At 32.4% G+C, this 23,927-nt stretch overlaps 5 protein-coding genes across 5 annotated transcripts; 1 reads left to right on the top strand and 4 right to left on the bottom strand.

Moving 5' to 3' along the window:
- LOC112737252 (uncharacterized) lies at positions 1–1,421 on the bottom strand. The gene is made up of 2 exons (XM_025787058.2): positions 1,185–1,421; positions 1–341 (listed from the first exon to the last, which is right to left on the bottom strand). Exons 1-2 carry the CDS (start codon positions 1,313–1,315, stop codon positions 218–220), a joined length of 255 nt encoding a protein of 84 aa, XP_025642843.1. The 5' UTR covers positions 1,316–1,421; the 3' UTR covers positions 1–217.
- A 653-nt stretch (positions 1,422–2,074) lies between these two features.
- LOC112737254 (uncharacterized) lies at positions 2,075–4,979 on the bottom strand. Its single transcript, XM_025787061.2, has 5 exons — positions 4,421–4,979; positions 4,207–4,257; positions 3,702–3,835; positions 2,872–2,972; positions 2,075–2,512 (listed from the first exon to the last, which is right to left on the bottom strand). The coding sequence occupies exons 1-5, from the start codon at positions 4,718–4,720 to the stop codon at positions 2,337–2,339; spliced, it is 762 nt and encodes a 253-aa protein (XP_025642846.1). The 5' UTR covers positions 4,721–4,979; the 3' UTR covers positions 2,075–2,336.
- A 316-nt stretch (positions 4,980–5,295) lies between these two features.
- Positions 5,296–8,354, bottom strand: LOC112737253 (uncharacterized). The gene is made up of 5 exons (XM_025787060.2): positions 7,783–8,354; positions 7,448–7,665; positions 6,368–6,466; positions 6,062–6,135; positions 5,296–5,811 (listed from the first exon to the last, which is right to left on the bottom strand). The coding sequence occupies exons 1-5, from the start codon at positions 8,078–8,080 to the stop codon at positions 5,586–5,588; spliced, it is 915 nt and encodes a 304-aa protein (XP_025642845.1). The 5' UTR covers positions 8,081–8,354; the 3' UTR covers positions 5,296–5,585.
- Positions 8,355–11,313: 2,959 nt separating this feature from the next.
- On the top strand, positions 11,314–14,602 carry LOC112737255 (uncharacterized). The gene is made up of 5 exons (XM_029291449.2): positions 11,314–11,882; positions 12,353–12,615; positions 13,159–13,276; positions 13,697–13,905; positions 13,997–14,602. Exons 1-5 carry the CDS (start codon positions 11,553–11,555, stop codon positions 14,442–14,444), a joined length of 1,368 nt encoding a protein of 455 aa, XP_029147282.1. The 5' UTR covers positions 11,314–11,552; the 3' UTR covers positions 14,445–14,602.
- A 100-nt stretch (positions 14,603–14,702) lies between these two features.
- LOC112737256 (zinc finger CCCH domain-containing protein 16) lies at positions 14,703–18,671 on the bottom strand. Its single transcript, XM_025787063.2, has 10 exons — positions 18,414–18,671; positions 17,975–18,248; positions 17,726–17,799; positions 17,212–17,307; positions 16,903–16,996; positions 16,335–16,588; positions 15,918–15,973; positions 15,625–15,811; positions 15,108–15,180; positions 14,703–15,020 (listed from the first exon to the last, which is right to left on the bottom strand). Exons 1-10 carry the CDS (start codon positions 18,446–18,448, stop codon positions 14,982–14,984), a joined length of 1,182 nt encoding a protein of 393 aa, XP_025642848.1. The 5' UTR covers positions 18,449–18,671; the 3' UTR covers positions 14,703–14,981.
- Between the last annotated feature and the right edge of the window lie 5,256 nt (positions 18,672–23,927).

Here is a 23,927-nt window from a genome sequence, read left to right on the forward strand (position 1 = left end):
TTTTTCCAAAAGCTTATGCGGATAGAAAAGTATTCCTTAATAGTTATGTCCCTGTACACACAAATTCGGAATAATGACTAGAGGAATAAACAAAACATTTTGATCAGACATTCAGATTGTGCAAGAGTAACAGAGGTGAGTTTGGAAGTCATATCATATACCACGAATTGTGGGAGTGAGTAACGGGATGTGAAAGAGAGATTAGCAAATAAACATATCAATCATCATCATAAGAGACATGAAAGTTGGTGGTGCAGCCAGAAGCCTCAGGGTCCTCAGCCCCACAGCAGTCATAGAATTTGGCAGCATATGGTGGATCATTGGGTCCCAATTCATAGTACCTTCATCATAAGTAAGAAACAACAAACTAATTGACACAACAAGGGAATACATTTTACATAGCATGCATCATATGAACCCAAATTTCAGCTAAATGAACAAAAGAACTTTCAAGTTAATTAGCCTGATAAGGTGAAGCTTAGATAACCCTAAGATCAAGTCAGGTCAACATTTACCTAAACTTGAAAGAGCAATGATCCCAAATGTAAAATATCATTGCATGGCTTGACACAATCATATTCCTAGAAATAGAAAAAACAAGCAGCAGGGTGTGTATCCACTCTTGAAACCAAGGAACAACAAAAACCATGTAATACATGGATACACATCCAAATCCGAAGTCCGAACCGAGTTTGCTCGGACCGAACCAATCTTGCCTGAATGGGTTGGATTGGTTTGGGACTTGGGTCATCGGATTACCCAACAACTCGGGTATTCTTGAACAGCCCTATCTATAATCTACTACTCCTATAGGTCTATAGCTTTCCATGCATATAATTGGCTCTTATGCTTTAAGGCCTTAACATGAACTAAATCACTCACATAGAAACATTGTCATGAATGCCATGCTCCATAATTGGGACAAAACACAAATACAAAGACAAAGACACACCACATATAAAAATGTTGTACAAATGTCTTGTCTCGACTACTAAACAATACAGAAAAATGGTGATTGGCTATATAGCATATGAAAGTCTAGCAAGTACAGTAAGCAGAAGAAGTGTGTTTTGCAAATAACTAAGAATTGAAGGTAGTTAGGGGAAATTTGAGGCAATAATGGGAAACTACTGAAACACCTTAAAGAATTAGAGCTATGAAAATGGAAGGAAAAAGGGGGGTACCTTTTCTGGTCGTCGTGACGGCGACAGACGAAGAAAGAAGGGTGGAAGCGGCAAGAAGAAGTGGTGTTGGAAGATGGATCATAAGTTTCCTTGCATCTCTTGCATATCTTCCATGATTCCTTCTTCTCCATTCTCTCTCTTTCTCGGATTCAAACCCTAATAATTAATATCTTCACTTCGCTTTTAGGCAACTAGTATGCATCCCCACTTTACTCCTTCATTTCATGTTGCCTTATGTCTAAAAAGATTGATTTTTTATGATATAAAACGTTTAATTATTCTAATATTGGAAAATTTTTTAAGTGAAAATCCACTTCATGTGAGGTTAATAGTTAAAAACTGTTAGATGATTTGACTGATTTAATTAAATTTTTATCTAACGGCTCTCGGATATCAATTTTACGTAAAGTCAACTTACCTGAATTTTCACCAATTTTTTATGTTATTAGTTTCTACATTTTTATAAAATGTTATGGAAGTCAAGTTTTAAATATGCAAAATAAAATATTTATTTTTTAATAAAAATTCATATACAATTATCTTTCTGTGAAGTTGATTTGATTGTATTACTTGTTTCATGGAAGTGCCATATTGTAATACGTAACGTGTGAAGGGGTGTAGAGAACTAAAATAATAAGTGAAATTGCAATTCCAAAAATTAAAAGGCTAATTTTAAAATATCAATAACTACAATAATCATGCTTACAAAGTCAAACCAAAATAAGTTTATTATTATTATGTGTATATAATATAAATTGAAAAACAATAATATTTTTATCTTATATTTGTCTTGCATTTAAACTAATACTAACTAATTTCTAATTTTTTTAACTAAAGTATTAACTCTTAATATTTTCCTAAATAATAATATTGAAGTTAAATTTTGACAATTTTCTTTGTAATGCAGCACCATTGTAATTTGTAAGTGCGAGAACTTTTATGTAGCAACAATTCTGAATAGCATCAAGCTACACAAATAAAGCAAGTCCTATCAACTTATCTAAACTTGTATTTCAGTTTCATTTGGTTTTACAGTATATGTGCTCCTATACCTACACTACTGTATTTGGGAGTGGAAGGAATTGAGAAAATGGAATATTCACAACGTTGAATTGGAACTCATGGCATGGCCATGGAGAGGTTTCTTCAGTTTCACATGTAAGTTATGTCATCTTCATCATATTCAGCTGTGACTTCTCCCTTTCCTGATATGATTTTGATCAGGCTCTTTGTGGCTCGCCCGACGGCTCTCGACGTCTTCCTTGCAGCTCCAGCAACAGCAGGTTGCAAAGATATTATGGGCAAGCTTGCCCTTTCTTGAATCATTGCTGCATCACACCAAACCATAGAATCTAGTTGGTATTTATGAATGAGATTGAATGTTATTGCATAATTTGAGATTGTGGAATTCTTAACATGTTCCTAGCAGAAAGAGGGCACAAGATGATATAGAGTTTTACTCATCCATAGGAGGAACAATTTAGACTTGTATCTTATTCGATGACAAAAAAAGTATCATTTGTCCTTTGAAATATGAACACACAAATATTTCTGAGTTTTCTTTTCCATTTCCAGTTTTCTCTTATTCCTATGTTCAAGTTTGTGTAGATAAGTAAGAGAGCTGCTAAATGTGGTAGTCAAAACTAACCATAAAAGAAATATAAAGGATTATCGGCATAATACATACACATGGTTTGCTGTTGTGCCATTGAACCAATGTTCCGAATTCCGGCTTCTGCGGCTTGCAAAGCTTGAGTTGACTTGTTTATTCCGTCTGTTATTTCCTGGCTAATTTCCAAACACCAAATGGTTTTAGATCCACATATGCAACATTATTTTAAGTTATGGCTTTGAAAGAATTTATATAAATGGGGGCTTCTGCTTTTCAAACTAGCAGCTAGTAAATGTTTGAAGTTTTCATTTAAAAGCCAACAATTAAGTATACAAAATTCAGTACAAGGATCGCACTCCAGACAGTTCAAGTGTTCAACTTCAGTGGGGAAGCCAACCACAAGAACTATAAAGAACTCATCAGCTTTAAGTGTTGCATGTAAAAAAATAGAAAATGAGAAAAAGGAAGAAATAAACGGAATCAGGTAACAAAAAGTCCTCCTCAAGAATTCAAATCCTCAAAATTAAGTACAGATATCCACCATCTGGAGCTACTACAAGGAAACCGGTTAAGGACCAATATTTATAACAGGTCTAGAAGCTTTCATCTTAGGCCTATTTCATTACAATTCACAAGTCTTTCATGGCTAAAATATGAAGCACTGGGGTCAATGGATTACCAAAGAAAACCACATTCAAGTCCTGTGAATAATGCCAAATAGGAAACTAGGATGAAAGTAAGCGACAACCACTTCAGGTAAAATATATGAACTATATTATGTTATCGATGATGTAAGAATGGGTTGCATAAAGTTTCTTAGAACATGTACAAAATCAGTAAAACCACACAGAATATCTATCTCAGTTCTAAAAGAAGTGATTCAGAGGCAATGTATTCAGTGTCACCTTAGATCACTTAGTTCTAGTGTCAGATCACTAATTTCCATCCCCGAAAGCCTAACAGCAGCCATGGTACTCGGGAGTTCCTCTCTAGCAGTATCTGCTAGCTTCGAAAGGGATATAGCAGCATTTCTCATTGCCTGGTGAAACATATGGAAGAGTTTATATGCAATATATTTGGAGAGTTTGTTTAGCTTAAACAATTATCCAAATAGTTGATGACATAATGATATGTCTAAAGCTGAATAACAAATGTTACAACCATTTACACCATTGTTAAGCCAAATTCATACAGAACCAAATAAAAGATCAAAGTATTGAACCCTAAACAAATATTAAAAAAAAAAATTTAAACCTTCACTACATCATTAAGCTTTACAGAATTAAAAGGAAGCATCAGTATCAAATATTGCTACCTAGATTCTTATATTTGTGACTAGTTGTATTCAATATTCATAACAACTTGAAAAGTTTAGATAATTATATGTAAGCATTGTCATATAAAACTTACAACTAGAGTGGGAACAGCAGCAAAAACAAGGCTAGTGAATGCCACAGAGGTCTGCAGAAACCAAAAAAACAGAAAAGAATCAAAACATCAATTAGGATCAACAAACAAAACTGAACTCAAATCTAGAATGGAAAAACAAAAAATTAAAACTTCAAAAGTGAATCCAAAGGGTTAGGTTAGCTTGTTATCAGGTGAAAACAAAAAGGGGCTATACCGTGCAGGCAATGAATGCGAGGAGAAAGAAAGCTTGGTCACTCAAACTGAACTTGGGAACTGGAGAAGAAAAGGAGGGAACTTTGGGGGTACCCACTTGGGTGTGAAATTGAAAGGTATCATTCTGAATAACAATGGGTTCGGATCCATTATTTGATGAAGAACATGCAAAGAAGTGCGGTGACCTGAATTTGGTTGAGATGAGAAGGATATGGCGCGAAGTGGAAAAAGTGGGTTGTCTGATTTTGAGGCAAAGATTGAATCTTTGGTGTGTGGTTAAGATGAGAGAGTTTATGGACATGGTGATTCAAATTGGAGTTGCAGGAATGCCACACCCCCTAACCTCACATCACCGCTCTCTTCTATTCTTTCTGCAACTTTGATTTTTCAGCTTGCAAATACAGCCACAACTATTAATTAAAAAATAAATTTATAACACAAAAATGAATGAATGGGGTTCAATTATTTTACTTAATTGAATAAACTGGTTAATAATTTAGAAACCAAAGCTATAAAATAAAATCAATATAAAATTCCTTTTCTGGGTTATTAAATCAAATTGTCCAATAGTTTCACATGTTCGATATTTACTAACAGAGTTTATTTACCGGCTGAGAGCCTTGTTTGGCAATAAAAATTAAAAAATAATGTGCCCAATAAAAGTTAGTTAATAAAGTAGTTATATATTTTTAATGTGTATTCGTATTCTACATGCATTTTATACAAGTGATTGATCTTTTATGTATATGACATAGTTGCTTACAATAGGTGCAACCCCCCAATCTATTTTTTATTTAATTTTAATTCTTAAGCACACAAAAATCTCTAACCTTGCTCTTATTAGTCCACACAGGAGAACCTTCATAATCCAACATATGAGGAACAAAAGAGCGTAATCTGTATAACTTTAGTTCTGGATTCATAAGTACAGAAGATATAAATACAATACAGGTCTGATGCAATTTTTTCTTCATCAATAAATGCTGAAGAAATCATAATCATCTTAAATTTCTTAACCACATGCTGAAACAACTACAAATGTGGCTAAAAATTACAAAAAAGAAGCAGCATAAATACAGTAATTGAAAGCAAAAAAACTACATTGTCGGCCAATAATTTCAAATCACAAGATGAAAGCTTTCCTAAGTTACTGGTATCACTATCATTCAGTACAAATCCAATGATTCAAGGACCCTACGAGCTTGGATTTGCAGAGCAGTTAGCCTCTGCTCAGGATCGAGCGTCGAGCCGAACTGACTAGCTGCCCATATCAAGGAGGCTGATTTCTCCCCAAGTAGATGCCTTGTATCTTCATGTATAGTTGCCAAAGGAGGAGCATCTCTTCCATTGACATGTCCAATGAGCAGCAACAGAAACTCTCCACATTTTAACCTGAATAATGCCACTTTCTTCATTATTCTACTTTGTTATCTCAAGATAGTGGAACAAGTCTCTGCATAATATCTCGAAGGAATGAAAAGTTAAGCTACAACAATGTTACTAGAACTACAAAACACGGCCTGCGAAAATATAGAACCTATAGAATAATTAACATCAAAATTCAAAAAGAGGCAAATGAAGATCCATTGCAGACAAGTATATCGGCTATAATACAAACGAGACTGGAGATAAAAAGCAGTACCTGAGATTCTCATCCACTTGTTTGTCCCTGATAAGGTCAGCAACTTCCATAATACCACTACATTTCTCAAAATCCTAAAAATTTATGATCAGAAGAGATAAATTTTCAAAAACGGAACAGCAAATAAAATGTTCTCTGGCAAGAAACAATAGTTGGTAAATCATATTAGCTAAGCCAAGAAACAACAAATATTGAAGAAAGAACAATGTCAAATTATTGATAACACATCTGGATAAAGAAAGAATCATGATGATCAAACTAGAAAAATAGAACAACTAAGCTACATGTAAACAACAGTTAGGGTACCATTTGATTAGATGATGAATCCACCATCAATGAGATTAGAGCATCTAAGCATGCACCTTGCTCAAGTACTCCGCGAGTGGATAATATATTCATTAAAACCTGCAAAGAAGATAGCAACAATATTACATATTGGTATCCAATAGTTTCATTTTTGCAAGTTTCAAGGCTTTGGTAGTACAGAGGCACATGCACATCACCTAATGAAGGTGTTTACTAATTTGCCAATATTTGTGGCATTGATTAATTGGAGTGCAATTCTCATACTTTTATGGATAAACATCTTTGTTGGCCACTGATATGAACAAAATATGTTTCTTGGCTTAGTAGACATTTCAGTAATCACTAGGTGTCTAGCATTGAATGCTCAAAGAAACTCGAGGGTACATTGTTCTTATCTTAATTGAAGAAGAGGAAAGGGTTACAATATACTCAGGAACTGTAATGTTTGCCACAAGGTTGAAGCGTCTTCCACATGAAGTCATAAACCCATTGGAATACACCAAGACAGAGTAGCAACAGTTGCTGTAGCTTATGTTAATGTTATGTGCTGATGGTAACTTGGTAAGAACTAATCAGCACAAGACCGTCCATAAGCACAAGAGAAAGCAACAGTTTATTTGTCATGTAAATTTCGGTGTCTCCTATTTGGATTGTTCATGCCACTGTTCTTTTAAATCTATTACTCTCTTCGATACAAATTACTTTTAGCATGTTGCAAATTTCACTTTCAATGAAGAATAAGCGTAGATGAAAACCTATTTCACGAAACCCGGAACAACAGCAAAGACTCTATGAATCACAGTGGAAAGAATCCATTGTCATAGGTGCAATAAGGTAAATGAAACATGCTTCCAGATAAGGTTATTAAACTCTCGAGTATAGCTTAGGTCTCAAAATTGAGTTTACGATCTTACAATAATCTCTTTCAAGTTTACAATCCGAGCTATAGGATTCAAGTTCACCTAGGCTCGTGGAGCTGACGTAAACTCGAGTTTGATTCCTTTACTACCAAATCTTCCTCCTTCTCCCAACATAGACTCAGACACAGACACACACATGGATAGAAAAATGAAGGATTACCGGAATAGCATTGTGTTGATGTGCAAGCGCTGTACTCTGCGGATGAAGCAAGCAACAACCTTCCAATACCCTCAGTGCAAGTGCAACTTCAGCATCAGTAGCTGGACTCGTCAGCTTCAGAGGCTCAACACCAAATATATGATTCAAATCTCTCACCCTATTCTCATTCTCATAATCCCCTGTCTCTCTCAAACAATGCTCAAACAAAACCGGAACCACTGCACAAACACCACGCACCATTCACCATCATCTAAGAATCAATACAACACAAATTCAACAAAGTTGAATGTTAAATGCACACACATACTCACAGTGGCAAATTCACAAACAGGTACCTTGCAATTGGGGAATGGATTGTGTTCTATTGAAGAGGTCAATGGTGGAATCAGATTCAGCGACGGATCGGAGGAACTTGAGGATGTTACGGAGGCCACGCACACGGAGGAACGAGAACTCAGCACGCGCGTCTCTGAGTCCTGTTCTAAGAGCCAATGTAACTTCTCTGTACACTCTCTGCTGCTGCAACGAATCCACCAGCTCCTCCACGGCGCCGCCGCGATCCGCCGCCGTCGTCGTCTTAGCATCCGGTTCGGGTTTCCCTTGGCTCCACAAGGGCTTCTTCAAGTACATCATCGCTTCTGAGATCGAATGGAATCGATTCAACTCAATCGTGTCAGAAAAATATCAGATTGTGATTATTCTTCAGTGCTGTGGTGGCAATTTCAACATTGGAAGGAAAACGAAGGTTCGAAATCGATTCACGTGGCGGAAGATGATTGAGAAAGAAGGAAAAAAAGTGTCACTGCGTGATTGAGGGATTCTGCTTCCGAGAGTTCGACCAAAATCCGACCCGAACTTCTGAATTCGGTTTGTTATTTGCAAAACCAGAAAATGTCTCTTAAAATTTAGTTAATTGTAAAAAAAAAAGGTTTTTTATTAGTTTCTAATAAATTAATTTTTAATACGTAATAATAAATAAGTGAGATAAACACTCAATAACAAATACTTTCTTTGAAGTAAGGCATCCCATTTTTGTGTGTGTCCAAAAATTTAAATTTTATTTTAAAAAAGTTTCGTATTATGATATATAGGTTGTTTGGAAAATTTTAAAAGTATTTTTTTTTAATTTTTCACTTATGAAAAGTAGTAGTATTAATGTGTAAGGTAATTTTTAAAATTAAATTGTGGCTTTATAAGAAGTTAGTTAGGAGCTTATAAGAAAAGTTAAAAAAAATTACTTCTCTTATAATACTATTATTTTTTTACCATATTTTTATAAAATAAGCACTTTTAGAACTAAAAATTTAAATACAAAATAACTTATTTATAAGCTACTTTTAATATAGTCATTTATTGTTTAAATTATTTTTTTAAAAAGAACTTAATTAAATTATTTACCCAAACTGGTCCATAGAAGAGAAAAGCTCTACATCCATGTAAAAAATACATGGATATTATCCAAGTCTTTTTAGCTCTACGCTCCTCCTCTAATCTCCAAATCGTTTGTGATTCATATGCTACATATAACGTAAACTTTCTATGACATTTGCTCAACGTAAACCTTTTGCTACAACCTAAACCTTCTTCTTTTTCTGCTTGCGTTATAGTCTCCTTTGCTTGCGTTTTCTTTCTTGTTCTTGTTCTTGTTCTTCTTCTCTACTCGCATTCTTTGTTATGGATCTGGATTGACTTCAACCTAATTAGCTTCGTCGTTTTTCTTCTTATTCGTTTTCTTCTTCGATCTGTACTTCTGAATGGAAACAATGAATGAATCAACTTCAAACCAGTTGAATAATATTATTACGTTGAGACAGCTAGGAAATGATTGCTGCATGCTATCACAATAATCTTAAATACTGAACAAAGTAAAAGGAGGCCACCGAACCAAACAACATTCACATGGTGAATCAAAATCACAAAGGCCACTGAACCGAACAATGTTCATGTGGTGAATAAATGGTGATCAACTTTTAATCAACAAGAATAGTATTTCTCCTCTTATTCCCCCTCCTTCTTCTTCTTTCAAATTCGCGCACGTAGGTTCTTTTTCTGCTTCTTCTTCTTCTTCGTGTATTCTTCTTCTTTTTATTCTTCTTCTTCTTTCATTATAATCATCACAAACAACACCAACATTTTGCTCGATTAAGTGGAGTTGCTCATTTTGATTCACTTGATTGTTAATGTGTTCAGTTGAATCCTTGTGCATGCAGAAATATTTTTCTTATTGATTGAATGCTTATCACGTTTATTCAGCACATGATTGATGTTCGGTTCAGTGGTGTTGACCATTTCGGTTCACCTGATTGTACTTAGTGAACGAAACATAATCCTTTATATGAAATCAAATTCGAAACACCTCTATCTATAATTTAGATATTATCAATTCAATTCAAATTTAGAACACTTGTGTCCATTTTAACAATTGCATTTCATTCAATTTGATTGAAAAAATAATCCATTAATAAAATATTAGTGTTGTTAGTGATGACGATAACGAAAGAGGAGAAGAAAAAGAAGAGAAGAAGGAGGAGGAGGAGAAGAAGAATTTTATGTGTGCAAAGAAGAAGGAGGAGGAGGTATACGTGAATTTAAAAGAAGAAGAAAATAATGTATACATATATTTAAAAGAAGAAAAAGAAGAAAATAAAATGTGCATTTTCACGCGTTGTTAATACGCATAACTCTATTTGAACTTAGGCCAACTTGATTACATAGTTATATGGATGTGTATGGCGGCCCTATATAGAAATAAGAGTTCTATAACATTTTTAGTATAAAAAAGAGTTACGTACTTCTATAACATTCCAAAAAATAAATAAACTCTTAATGAGTTAATCTGATGTTACTTGTGAGAGGATAAAACGCAACACGTGTTGCTAGTCTCCACCAGTAGTCCAATACCAAATAATAGTAATAGTAATACACTCTTCAAAGTTTTATTCAATAATCATTTGTCAAATACCAAATCGGAATTGTCGTATAGATCATCCGATAAAGTAATAGGTCATTTTTTACCAAATTGTTAAAAAAAATTGATAATATAAAATGTGATCTTTAACTCTTTATTACTCTATTTTTTATATTTAATTTTGGTCTCACTTATAAAATTAATGATAAGAGGATTGATTAAGAGGATTTAAATTATTAAAAAAAATTTTTATATTACCAAATCCTTTATATAAAATTTTTTATATTTTATTTTTTATACTTTACTCCTCCAATTATTAAAAAAAATAAGAGGATTTATTCCCCAAATTTTGTTTGTTTTAAATTTGTTACTGCTTACTGCTTAGTTTTCTTAAACACTAACCGGCCGTCAATAGAAAAAGAATGATACATTTTTACTTTTTGAAAAAAAATTCTAAAGGCTATAATTATTTCGAAATATAATGAGATTTTTAATAAAAAAAATTTAACTCGGTCCTGATATTTATTTTTATGGGATTGATTAGTCTCTGTGCAAAAAAAAATTAAAAAAATTAATGTTATTTTTTTTGCACAGAAACTAATTAATTCAAAAAAAATTATAAATTAGATTGAATGTTTTTTTTAGGAGTCTAATAGTCCTTTCAAAGTAATTGTCCAAGACTCTTATTTTTTTAATGCGAATAGAAGTACTTTCTTTTTTTGGTGACTAATAGAAGTACTTTCATTTACAAAATACCAATTTTCAGCCAAAGAAATATTTTTTTTAAAAAAATAAAAAATTTCCTATTTTATGATTTAGTTAAAAATAAGAAAAACCACAATTTTGTATATTATTTTTTAATTTTACCAAAATTAGTAAATAAGGACTTTCTATCTTTTAAACATTAAAGAAAAAGAAAGAAATATAGGTTCGTTTTTGGTGGCTGTAAGAAGAATTTGTTCTAGAATTTGTTTCCAGAAAGAGTGGACCAAGGGTAAATACGTAATTTCAGAGGCCTACTTCCTTATCTAGTTAGTATTTTTCGTGTCTTCCATTTGCGTTGGCTGAGCAACAATCAAAAGGGGGCAACGCTTCTTCTTCTTCTTCTTCTTCTTCTTCTCTGTGTCTCTCTTAACAGACACAGAGAAATACAAATACTTTCACATTTTCGTTCCTTACATTGGAATTTCCAATAACATGTCTCTGTCTCTGCGTTTATCTTCTTCTTTTCTTCCCCAAATTCCAACTTCTCCTTCTTTCTTATGTTTTGTTCCTCCCAAGTTCCAAAATGGCGACTTCCTTATTTGCCGCTACAGGCGCAGACAACCCTCCCTTTTAACCCTACGTTGCTTTTCCACCTCTAAACCATACGATAATGGGAGGGAACACCATCGTGAAGAAGAAGAACATGATAATCAACGAATGAAGGGTCCTCAAATGGATGATGAAGAAGAGGAGGAAGACAAAGCTATTGCTTCGTTGGTTTTGCCTGAAAGATGGGATGTTTTGGGACTTGGTCAAGCCATGGTGATTCCTTCTTTTCTTCCTTTCTTTCTTTCTTTATTTTATATTTATCATTTGCATTGCTCATTGATATGAATTGAAGAGTAGGGATAGAAATAGAATTGTGTATTCGAAACACACATTCATTTAAGTACCTTTAGATATTTTAAAATGCGACCATGCTAAATATACACAAAAAAATCAGTCGGCAAATCATTCACCGTATAAAATACATATGAAATACGAGTTAAACAATACCTGTATTTATACATAATGGTGTCTGATTTAGTAGCTGATTTTTGGTATGCACATAGTATTTTTTGGAGAGCTCGATGTAGGTATGACAAATCAACACATGGCATACGTAATATCACTTAACTTTAGAGAGCTAAGCATAATTTACCATTGAAATTCTTATGAATTATGATGCTTTGAGAATAGGAGGGAGTGAAGGTTAATGTGTTTATTGTTGTTGCTGGGATTTGTTCTTCTAGGTAGACTTCTCGGGCATAGTAGATGACGAGTTCCTTAACAAGTTGGGATTGGAGAAGGGAACGCGCAAGGTTGTGAATCACGAGGAAAGGGGTAGAGTCTTGCAGGCTATGGATGGTTGCACCTATAAAGCAGCTGCTGGTGGATCTCTTTCTAATAGCTTGGTTGCCCTTGCCAGGCTTGGAAGTCGTTCCGCCACAACTCCTGCCATAAACGTGGCAATGGCTGGCAGTGTAGGAAGTGATGTCTTGGGTGGCTTCTACAGGTTGGCCTTCTTCATTGCTGAGCTCTTTTTGTCAGTTGTTTGATCAAATTGTGCTAGTTTACTTAGGATGTAGCTGATCTAGTTTCGCGAAAAGAGATTGATTAATTTGGAACTTAGTACTCTCATCAATTTGCAATGATATTTTTGTACATTTAAAAGATAGGATAACGATAGAGTACAATCCTTAGCCATAACATAGGGGAAGACAATGCTAAGAGGGAAAAAATGACGAAAATTTTTGTGTTCCTTTGGAGCTCAATCATGATATGATGTCGCAATTCACAATTTCACATATTCTATCTACTGTGATCTACATTTTGTTGCTGCATTATTTGGAAAAGTATAGTTCAGATTGTGTTAATATCTGTATTCAAGTGTTTACCTAAAGAATATCAAGTGTCACATTTCTCCCACTATACTGCTTACACACTCTTTGGATATAGGTTCTTGTGACAATGATTCTACCTGCTTTGTTCTGGGCACATGAAATTTCTTCCTGTTCCTTTGTTGTTTGCTTACATTCTATTTCAAACTTTCTTATAGGGAAAAATTACGGCGAGCAAATGTGCAATTTCTTTCTGAGCCTATCAAGGATGGAACTACCGGAACGGTTATAGTTCTCACAACACCAGATGCTCAACGCACAATGCTTGCATATCAGGTTCAGTAATTGCAGAAGAGTTTGTAGATTCTTTGTTAACTGATAATCTGTTTCTAAGTATATGTGGATTGGTTTGTATAGTTTTGATCCTCTTTGTTTTTTATGTATATCCATACAATGAGAAGAACATTGAGACATCTAAATGGCATGTTGAATAGTTAAGCTATGCGAGTTGCCCAAAGTTTCTTGAGTTTTGTTTTGGAGTTGAATTGTTTCACTTTGTATTCCATTTTGTACATTGAAGAAAAAAAAGACTTAGCAATTACTCTTTCATGCACTATTATTTATTTCTACTTTTAAGCATCAATCTAGGAGTGGAAAATGGTTATCTTGGCTTTCTACTAGTTTTCTCTTCCAACTTGTTTATTTTCTGTCACCATATCAATGGTGAAGATGCTAATATTTGTAATCTGGGGGCAGGGTACATCATCAACTGTTAACTATGACAAAATCTTGGCTAATGCGGTTACCAAGACCAACATACTTGTTGTTGAAGGGTATCTATTTGAACTACCCGATACTATTAGAGCAATAACAGAAGCATGTCAGAAAGCTCGCAGTAATGGTGCCTTAGTTGCAGTAACAGCCTCAGATGTCTCCTGCATTGAGAGACACTATGATGATTTCTGGTAAGATTATTATTACTTGACATTATTCTCCATAGATTTATGCAGACCTAGAGTTCATTCCTTTCCATGCTGCAATTTCTTCTTTCATCAGGGAAATTATTGGGAATCATGCGGATTTAATCTTCGCAAACAGTGATGAGGCCAGAGCGCTCTGCAATTTCGACGCAAAGGAAAGCTCTGCTTCGGTTACAAGGTATCTGAGCCACTTTGTTCCGCTAGTATCGGTAACTGACGGTCATAGAGGCTCCTACATCGGTCTAAAGGGTGAAGCCGTATACATTCCCCCGTTTCCATGTGTTCCGGTAGATACTTGTGGTGCCGGAGATGCATATGCATGCGGCATACTTTATGGTGTTCTAAGAGGCATATCTGATTTGAAAAGCATAGGTTCAATAGCAGCTAAGGTTGCAGCGACTGTTGTAGGTCAACAAGGAACAAGGCTTAGAGTCTCAGATGCAGTGAAATTGGCTGAATCTTTCACATTTCATAGATCTACTATTGGATCAGATATTGGCACTGATCACATTTCTAGTGTCTAATCAGATTGCACTTTGCATTTGATTATGAAGAAGAAAAAAAATATTCTTTGATTTAGATATATGTAATTTCCTTTTGTTTAGCATATTTCAAAGTTATGTACATACTCTAGTTGTAAAAATAGGCATGCTTTCAATGGAATTACTTAGGCTTCAATTAAGTCTTCCATTCTCAGCATAATCATTTTTTGTTCATGTAGATATGTTTTTCTTTACTCTCGTAATATGAAATTTGGAAAATTACAAAAAGAAGATTCAATCTATAAATCATTGTAACCATGGCATCCAATGTAAGAACTATATATTTTATGATTCTGGCTCAAAATGAGATCAGAATAGTTTAACAGTTATGAATTACATTAAAGGCCTTTGAATATTCACTCCGCTTTTTGCAAAATCAATTGATATAAATCAACTATCCTAAAGCCAGAGCAATTTTTGATATGCTCTTGATCTGACATAATCGAACATAATAAAAATACATCTAACATCACTGTTGAATCTTGTTAACATAGTACAGAGTGCTGTGTTTGTGAATTTCTACCGAACAACTGAATCTGGAGGAGCTTCTTCGGGAATCTGATATTTGAATAAAAATTAATTAAAACAGAAGACCATTTTTTTACCAACATTAACAGCTAGAACACAGTGTAAGATGATGACTACCTCTCCAGGATTCCATTTCTCTTTTAACCAAATACTGAGATCTGTGGAAACATTCTCTCCCTGGGACATGCTTCTGCAGAAATAGAAAACAAGAATACATGCCATGTAATATGTAACTTGCATATGAAGCCATTTACATTTTAAAATTCCACAAAGATAACCTCAAAAAGCTTCTGTATTAAGCAAAATTTGACGTTTCCACACAGGTTCAATACAGATGTAAATTGGAGGCTTTCTACTCTATAAACTGTAAGTAGATGGCTAAACAAAATACATTTGATCCATGAGATAATAACTTCTGTGACTTCCAACACAAATTTTAAAGCTGTGCCTCTTTTCATCAAAAGGTCCATAATAGAAGAGTTAAAAGGGGATTATCTATGCACTATTGTATATGGCCAGGCAATAATACACGGAAAAAAGTTGAGCTAATTTTGGGTGAACAGTGAAATTAAAAATTAGTTAAATTGTGGTAACTAGTTCTGAATTAATTAACATAATGCAACCAAGGACTTACGGAGATTGAACATCTGGTGTAGTCTGAAACATTGGAGTGGAACTCAAGTCATTGAAGCCAAAGGATGGCTGCTGAGAAGTTGAATTCGGGAACATTGTTGACACCGCTGGGGTAGAGAAGGGGCTGCTTGGAGCACCTGAGAAGCCTCTGCCACTTATGTTTGCAGTGTTGGGTGTAAAAGTGTTTCCTAGTAGTTATTATAACATTTCATAATTAAACACACATAAGTGGGGAAGATATGCACCTGAAAAGTGAAAACTGTAGTTGTGATAACTAGTTAAGTAAATATATACCTCCACTTCCGAAGAAACTAGACTGTGGCGGAGTGTTTGGTGCTTGTGCAGAGGGCCTAGCAAGAATGTTATGAACAGATTACTATAGGCGAAAGCAGGCATAAAAGAAAAAAAATACATCAAAAGAGAAAAGTACAGGAAGAAGGACAAAGTCATTGAATGGAAAGCAATGACAGCAAACTTGCGTTTCAATCACCCTAGTAACACCATACTTTGAACCACCAAGACCAAATAGTATAAAATGCTAGAAAAGCTATGCATGTAGAGGTATAATACAATAACCTAATAAACCCGGGCACAAACTATTAAATACCTTTGAACACCTAAGGTGCACTGTATACCTCCTCCAACCCCCCCCCCCCCCAACCACCAAAAATAAGAAATCATCACGGGGAAAAATTATGAGCAGGTCATTACCTATCAAATCCCGTGTTCAATGAAGCACCCAGTTGGCTAAAGCTTGAGACTGACACAGGACCATTGTTTTGTGTAGTTATTGAAAATGGATTTGCATTATGCTGGCCATTATTTTGCATAGGCATTGAAAACGGATTTGCATTCTGGTGATTTTGACTGTTAAGAGAAGGATTAAATGGCATTCTGTAGGGTTCAGAAAGTAGTTTCTCGAACTCAGCCAACTTGGAATTCAGTGTATTTCTCTCTCTCTCAACCTGCAAAGAATATTTTCAAGTTAGAAATAATAAAATTGTATGAATATGTCACCTAATAGTTGCAAACATCAGCGCAAAAAGAAATAATTGTAAAGAGTTTTTATTTTTTAATCGAAAATGAGATTTTATTACAGAAAAATAAGCAATTACTGTCATGGAGTGGATAAGATTTCATTGAAGAAAAAAGAGAGGTGGGGGCCGCAAAAAAGAAAACAGAAACAATGGAAAAAAGAAAAGTGTAAGATATCCAGTCTCACTGGGTATCGTAAATTGGAAATCCATTTAAACTGTAGGAATACTACATCCGTTCTTACAATTGATTGCAAGTTCATCCCTCGCTTCGCATCCTCATAAGCTGCTGCCCTCAGTTCTTCATAGCTAATATCACCAACTATATCACAAGGTGCACTGCATGCATTAAAAGAGGCATTAATATATCACAGTTCTTAACTTTCTTAGAAGTGCAGCGTTGAGTTAATTCATCTTCAAACTTTGATGGGCTGCATAGTAGGTGAATGGTTGATAAACTTTAGCCTATTGGACGAATTAGTATCTTACTCTACATGATCTACTGTCTGCGTTAAGATTTTCAAACTATTATATGTCCAAGAAAGTATATATACCCTTTAGAATGACCATAGCATGTAAGTATCCAGAGTGGCCTCTCTTGCTTGAAATCTTCAGCAATCTGGCGCTTGCAGACCTCAGGATCTGTACATCTTCAATTGCATCAACAAACATTTAGTAAAGTATATCACTTAACTAAAACAAAGCGAACCCAATGCAAAACACAGACATTCAAAACACATGATCTGTAGAGACATTGATATGGAACATACAATGCAGCAATAATAAGGTATCCTCCAAAAGCGAAGCCACCAAACTTATTGGAGTAAACATGAAGAAACCAAATTAATCTTCAGAATAGGCCAAAGGCTTTCAAGTTTCAACCAAAGATTACAGAATTTATTTCAACATAATTGTACATATTTCTCTATGTTTTATGCACATCGTAGATGTTTAGGCCGAGACCTATATGCGGGACAATGTGCATCCTAGATTCCCAAATTGATTTTATACGACATCACACAAATGTGAATGCATTAATTGAAGGGAACAGGGGATTGAAACACTTACTCATGATTCGCCGGTAGGGGGTTGTTATCAGATTGCCTCGAAGCGCCACCCCGAGTCCATTTGTTTTCAAAAGGCTGATTCAAATTAGAAAAGCACACCATCAAGACCAACATTAAACAAAAGCATCTTTTACTAACAATAGTTAATCAGATTAACTGAAACCACACAGAGCAACAAGAACTTCTCAAGAAAAAACACTCCCTTTTAACTCCATATGCACAAGGGAAAGAGTAACAAGTAAGTAACAACCTTAAATTGGTTCTGTTGAGGGGTCCCTTTGAATTGTGAGTTGTTGATGTTGTTCTGCACCCCAAAGCCAAAAGGATTGGTCTTTTGCTGCTGTTGGTGTGGTTGTGAAGCAGATTTAGACCCAAATCCAAAAGGGTTAACATTTTGCTGTTGCTGTTGCTGTTGCTGTTGGTAAAAACTATTCTGTCCCCCAAAACCATGAAAACTATTATTAGGCTTCCCTTGTTGTTGTGCCACAGCATGTATAAATTTACACCTATCTCCGTATTGACAGCTGAAAAAAATAATAATAAACAGAAGCAATAATCAGAATTCAGAAACACTATTCTCAGAACGTTAGGATCCTATGAACAAAAAAAAGGAACACTTTTACGAATAAAATTAGCTTAAAAGTAAAACAAATAGGGTAATTTGAAGAAAAAAGAGGAAGAAGAAGAACCTGCCACGCTGGAAGTTTCTGCAAAGGTCTCTCATTGAGATTTGGGGTTTTACGTCTGAAACAATGCGTAATTTCTACTACCCGCGTTAACTTCCAAAATCAAAATCAAAATCAAAATCTATCATCACATACACTCTCTTTCTCCGAACCGATTTTAAATTCAACATTTACAAAAACCAGCCTACCCAATATTTTTCTTAAAACAGTTTTTTTTTTTTTTTTTATTTATCTTTTCTTGACTTTGGACGTGTTGGAAGGAATTTTTACGAAAAGATAATGTTTTAACTTTTAAGTGAATTTTTTTCATCTTTAAAAAAAAACTATGTTTAGATATTTTATATAAAAAATATTTTTTATTCAATAATTATATTTAGTAATAATAATATAAAAATATTTATTTGTTTATTGTGTTAAAATTATTTTTTAAATAAAAAATTTAAAGAAAACGTAAATTATAATTAAAAAAAATTTAGTATTTTTATTTTTATTATTAAAATTTCATCAAACATATTAAAAAAACTCGTTAAAATTATCTTTTTTAATAAAATAATGACACTCAAATAAATATTTTAAAAAAATAAAATAAGAATTTTTTGGATTAAAATTTTTTTATATATAAATAAAATAAATCTTTTATTTACCATATACGTGTAATCTTTAGATTGTTTACAAATTTAAAGTTTGAAGCACCAAATAGATTAGATCTCAGATCTCTTATGCATTTGAATGTATATATATTTATGAATGATGATATATGTACAAGTTTTTTTAGTAATTAAATGCAATTTAGAGCGCATTTTGTATTTTTTGTATTTTTTTGTAATACATAAATTTTTATTAAAGAGTACATAAATTTCGAAATATAATATATAAAAATTTTATATATAATACAAATTTATTGATATAGCACACAAAATTTTATATATAGTATACAAATTTTTAAAATATAGCACATAAATTTTTAAAATATAATACACAAAAATAGATCCAAAAATATTATTATGGGTCAATAACATAATAATATTAAAATAAGATTTATACAAATAAATTATATAATATAAGATGCATTATAGAAAATATATTGATAGAAAATATATTTTAAAGTACAAGTATTTTGAATAACCAATTTTAACCAAATTGTTTAAAAATAAATCGTCCTTCTTTCTTCTTTAACATTGTCATCGTAGTCATTGTCGCCATGACACCATCGTCGTAGTCATCGTCAATATCACCACGGCTGTCTTTTTCTTCTTCTATTTTTTTCTTTCTCGTCCTCTTTTATTATCATTATCATCATCCCCATCGTCTTCATCTTCTTCTCTTATAAATATTTAGAAAATTGAAGTAAAAAATTTTGGTGTACAATACATAAATTTGGTATACAGCACACAAATTTTAGTATACAACACAAAAAAATTTTTTAAGGACTACATGGCCAAAATATAAACACCTAACCAATAAAATACGTATAACACAAAAATCTTGTTGCATAGCATAATATTTTTAATATGCAGCATAGAAATTTTTGGAAGACTACCTAACTAACAAGCAAAATTTTGTGCTATGTACAAAAATTTGTATACTATTGTAAAAAAGTATGCTATGCCTAAACATATGCGTGTTATATTTATAAGTTTATGTTATGTGCAAATTTTGTGGGTTATGTTTCCAAAATTTATGTGTTATACTAATAATAAGTTTTTGTGCTTTTTAACAAAAAGTTGTGTGCCGCAAAAAACGCAAAAAAAAAAAAGAAGTAAGAACGTATGCATGTTTTTTTTTTTCGTTAGGCTTTGCAATAATTTTGAACTTAGTTACTAAAAAATTTGTACACGTAGTATCATTTTTTATTTTATATCTATTATATTTGAGATGTATTTAAAATTTCAAATCCGTAAATAATTTAAAAATTACGTATATTAATCAATAAAACATTTATTATATTTATTTATAAAATAAATCCGAAGGATTGGCACTTAGCAAATTAGTAGAAGTAATTTAGAATTTTTTTTAAGTTTAATTTAAAAAAAGTATTTAATTATATTTCTATATTAAGATTATTATTTAATAATAAATTTAAAAATTATTTATTTTATAATTTAATAATTATTTATCTAAAACTCTTTTTATTATATTGTACATGAATTTTTTTATCTTAAATAAATCATTTTTTATTATAAGATAAATAGGTTAATAGTCAAATTATTTCTTGAAAGATAAGACATTTTTTAAATTCGTTTTTGGAATATTTTTTATCAAATTGGGTCATCAAAAGATTAAAATTTAATCATATTTGTCCTCCAGTCACTCTATTAACAATTTCTTTCAAATATTGATGTTGTAAAACGTTAATTGTCGCATATATAATACTTAACGTGTCTAATTGGATATTGACTAAATATGTTTATGAAAATTTATTAATTTAGTCATTTTTTTTTCCAATTACATAAATCCTATTCCCATTATGACCTAGCGACTAAAATGATAGATTTTCATAAATATATTTGGTGAGCCTCCAATTTGACATATTAGATATTATGTATGTTATCACTTTATATTTCACATTATCAATGGTTGACGAAAAAATAGTGAATAGAGTAATTAAAAGACAAATATAATTAATTCGTAATCTTAATCAATTTGATTGAAAATATTTTTTAGAGACGAATTTAAAAAATAATTTATTTTTCAGGGACTAATTTGACTGAAGAGAAGAAACAGCAACGTTTGTGGTAATTCTTCCTTTGTACGAGTGCAACGGGCGGCATGTGCATTGTTTGTGCAAGCGCGACGGCAGATGGTCGTGTCTGCGATTTATCACGGTAAAGAGGAGATTGAGAGACGTGAGGGGGGAGCATATAGCACTGCACTGTAGCGTGACTGGGTCACTTGCGTGTGTGTTCTGACTTGTGAGAAAGGAGAGTTATATCTAGTATTATGTTAAAGGGAATACTCACATGATGACATCTTTATATAAAGATGACATTGTGAACTCTTAGATGATTAATCAAACATATTTAGTCAATCTTATCAACTCATTTAATGGTTCACAATGCTATCTTTATATGAAGATGTCATTATAGGAGTATCCACCGATTAAAGAGAATAGGAGTGTTTAGTTTGCTTGTGTTTGTGTTATGGGGACTTCTCTTTTAAGTTTTATAGAATGGATGGATTTTACCTTACCATATTCCATGGAATTTCGATCTCTCTAAAAACAAAAGAAATGCACACTCTTATTAAACGATTTAATAGTTTAATTTTTCAGATTATCAGATTGAAAACGCCTTAACATATTGTTGATATAAAATTTATTAAATAAAATATTTGATTTTTTTTTTTTATCAAAAATAGGAGACTTGAACCCGCAACTTCTTAAATGAGTATGGAAAGATTATGCCATTTGAACTATAACTCATTGGTAAATATTTGATTTTCAAGTAGCCAATTATAATCACATTATATTCAATCGTGTTATTTTCTAACCTAAAAAAATTTGAGATAATAATATTTAAGATTAAGTTGGTAAAGTATCTAATATGAATCTTGCCCGTAAATGTCAGTAAAATATCTAAGATCCTAGATTTAGTAACACTCTGCATACTGCTACAATATACATCCATGATAAGTTAAAAGAAGAAGATTCTTCTAAAACAGAGCCCGAACATGATGAACATGAACCAAATGAAGCCCTCGAGTCACTATAGGAAATTAGAAGACCATAATGACATTCTGACTATGTAATAATTTGTCATAAGACATATTGTTTTGTATCTAAAGATGAAAAGTCGTCAACATTTCAAGAAACTATACAAAGTACAAATGCTTCTTTGTGGATGACAATCATTGAAGAAGAAATGCAAGTATTATATAGAAACAAGATATAGGAGCTTGTTTTACTTCTAGAAGAACAGGAAGTCATTGGCAACCAATGAGTCTTCAAAATCAAGTGTGACAACAATTATCAAATAAAACGTTATCATGCAAGACTACTGATTAAAAGATTTGCTCAAAAAGAAGGAATTGACTTTTACGAAATATTTTTTATAGTAATTAAACTTATTACAACCAAAGTAGTTTTAGCTATATGTTCTATATTTGATTTACATCTAAAGCAACTAAATATAAAGATTTTTTTTTACATTGAACTTGAAGAAGAGGTATATATAATCCAACTTGAAAACTTTGAAGAACTAGGAAAACAAACTTAGTTTATAAGTTAATTAAATCTCTGTACAACTTAAAGTAGGAGTCGTGGTGTTCAACAAATTTAATTCCTTCGTTATTAGCTTTGAGTATAATAGATTGTAACCAGACCATTGTTCGTATTACAAGATGTATGGTGATAATGATTTTATTATTTTATTATTGTGCATAGATGATATGTTGGTGGTAGGAAATTTGATATTAAGGACTTGGAATTTGCACACAAGATTTTAAGGATGCAAATTGAAAAAAATATAAAAAATTTGGAAGATTTGGTTATTCCAAAAAAACTATTTAAAAAAGGTCCTGTGACACTTGAACATGCAAGATAATAAGTCAATTTATAGCCTATGTCCTATCAATTTTAAATAATCCTCAAATACGTATCCTGTCAATAAAGTAGAAAGATGAAAATTACTCAAGTATCATATACATCAGCAATAAAAAGTCTTGTATATGTCATGATTTATACAAGACCACTTAATCAATAAGGTTGATAAGTAGATTCATGACGAATACAGGAAAAGAGCAATAGAGTCTTTCAAGAGGATCCTGAGGTACATTAAAAGAATCTTTGATGTTGCATTATGTTTTGAGGATCTGAACTTACTATCGTAGTTTAGGTTGACTTGGATTTTGTAGGAGATTTTGACAAAAAAAAATTCCACTACAAGCTATTTGATTACACTTGTAAGAGTGTAGTAAGTTAGTTATCTAAGCTACAATCTGTTATAGTATTATCTACTATAGAAATTGAATAATCGCAGCTACAAAATCATGTAAGGAAACAATTTAGTTGTAAAACTTAATGAATAAAGATGAGCAAAATAAAAAAATATTCCAATTTTTTTGTGACAATTAGAGTGTTTTGTATATTGCAAAATGCATCTTTTTATTTAAGAACAAAAAACATAATTATTTAATATCATTTTATTTGTGAAATAGTAGAGAAAGAAAAATGTGATATACTAAAATCCACACCAAAAATGATCCTGCACATGTTATGACCAAAAAGTAATCAATGCAGATAAATTTAGTTTTTATAATGCTTGCTTACTTTGTTATAAATATCATTATTCTACAGCTATTTACTTTTTTTGTTTAGATAAGAGTTGTATTGTTATTATTAATTAGAATGAGACTTGTACAATACGTGATAGTAAATTAATAATAGCATATAGTATATTTTAATAAGTATTATATTATTTAAAAAGAATAATTTAAATATATGTAAACTAATATTAAATTTTGAGTGTGTTTTATTTGAAATATTTTGTAGTACAAGAATTTTTTATATTTGAGTTGTAC

The sequence above is a fragment of the Arachis hypogaea genome, chromosome 13 (assembly GCF_003086295.3).
Source record: "Arachis hypogaea cultivar Tifrunner chromosome 13, arahy.Tifrunner.gnm2.J5K5, whole genome shotgun sequence".
In the NCBI taxonomy this organism is placed as follows: domain Eukaryota; kingdom Viridiplantae; phylum Streptophyta; class Magnoliopsida; order Fabales; family Fabaceae; genus Arachis; species Arachis hypogaea.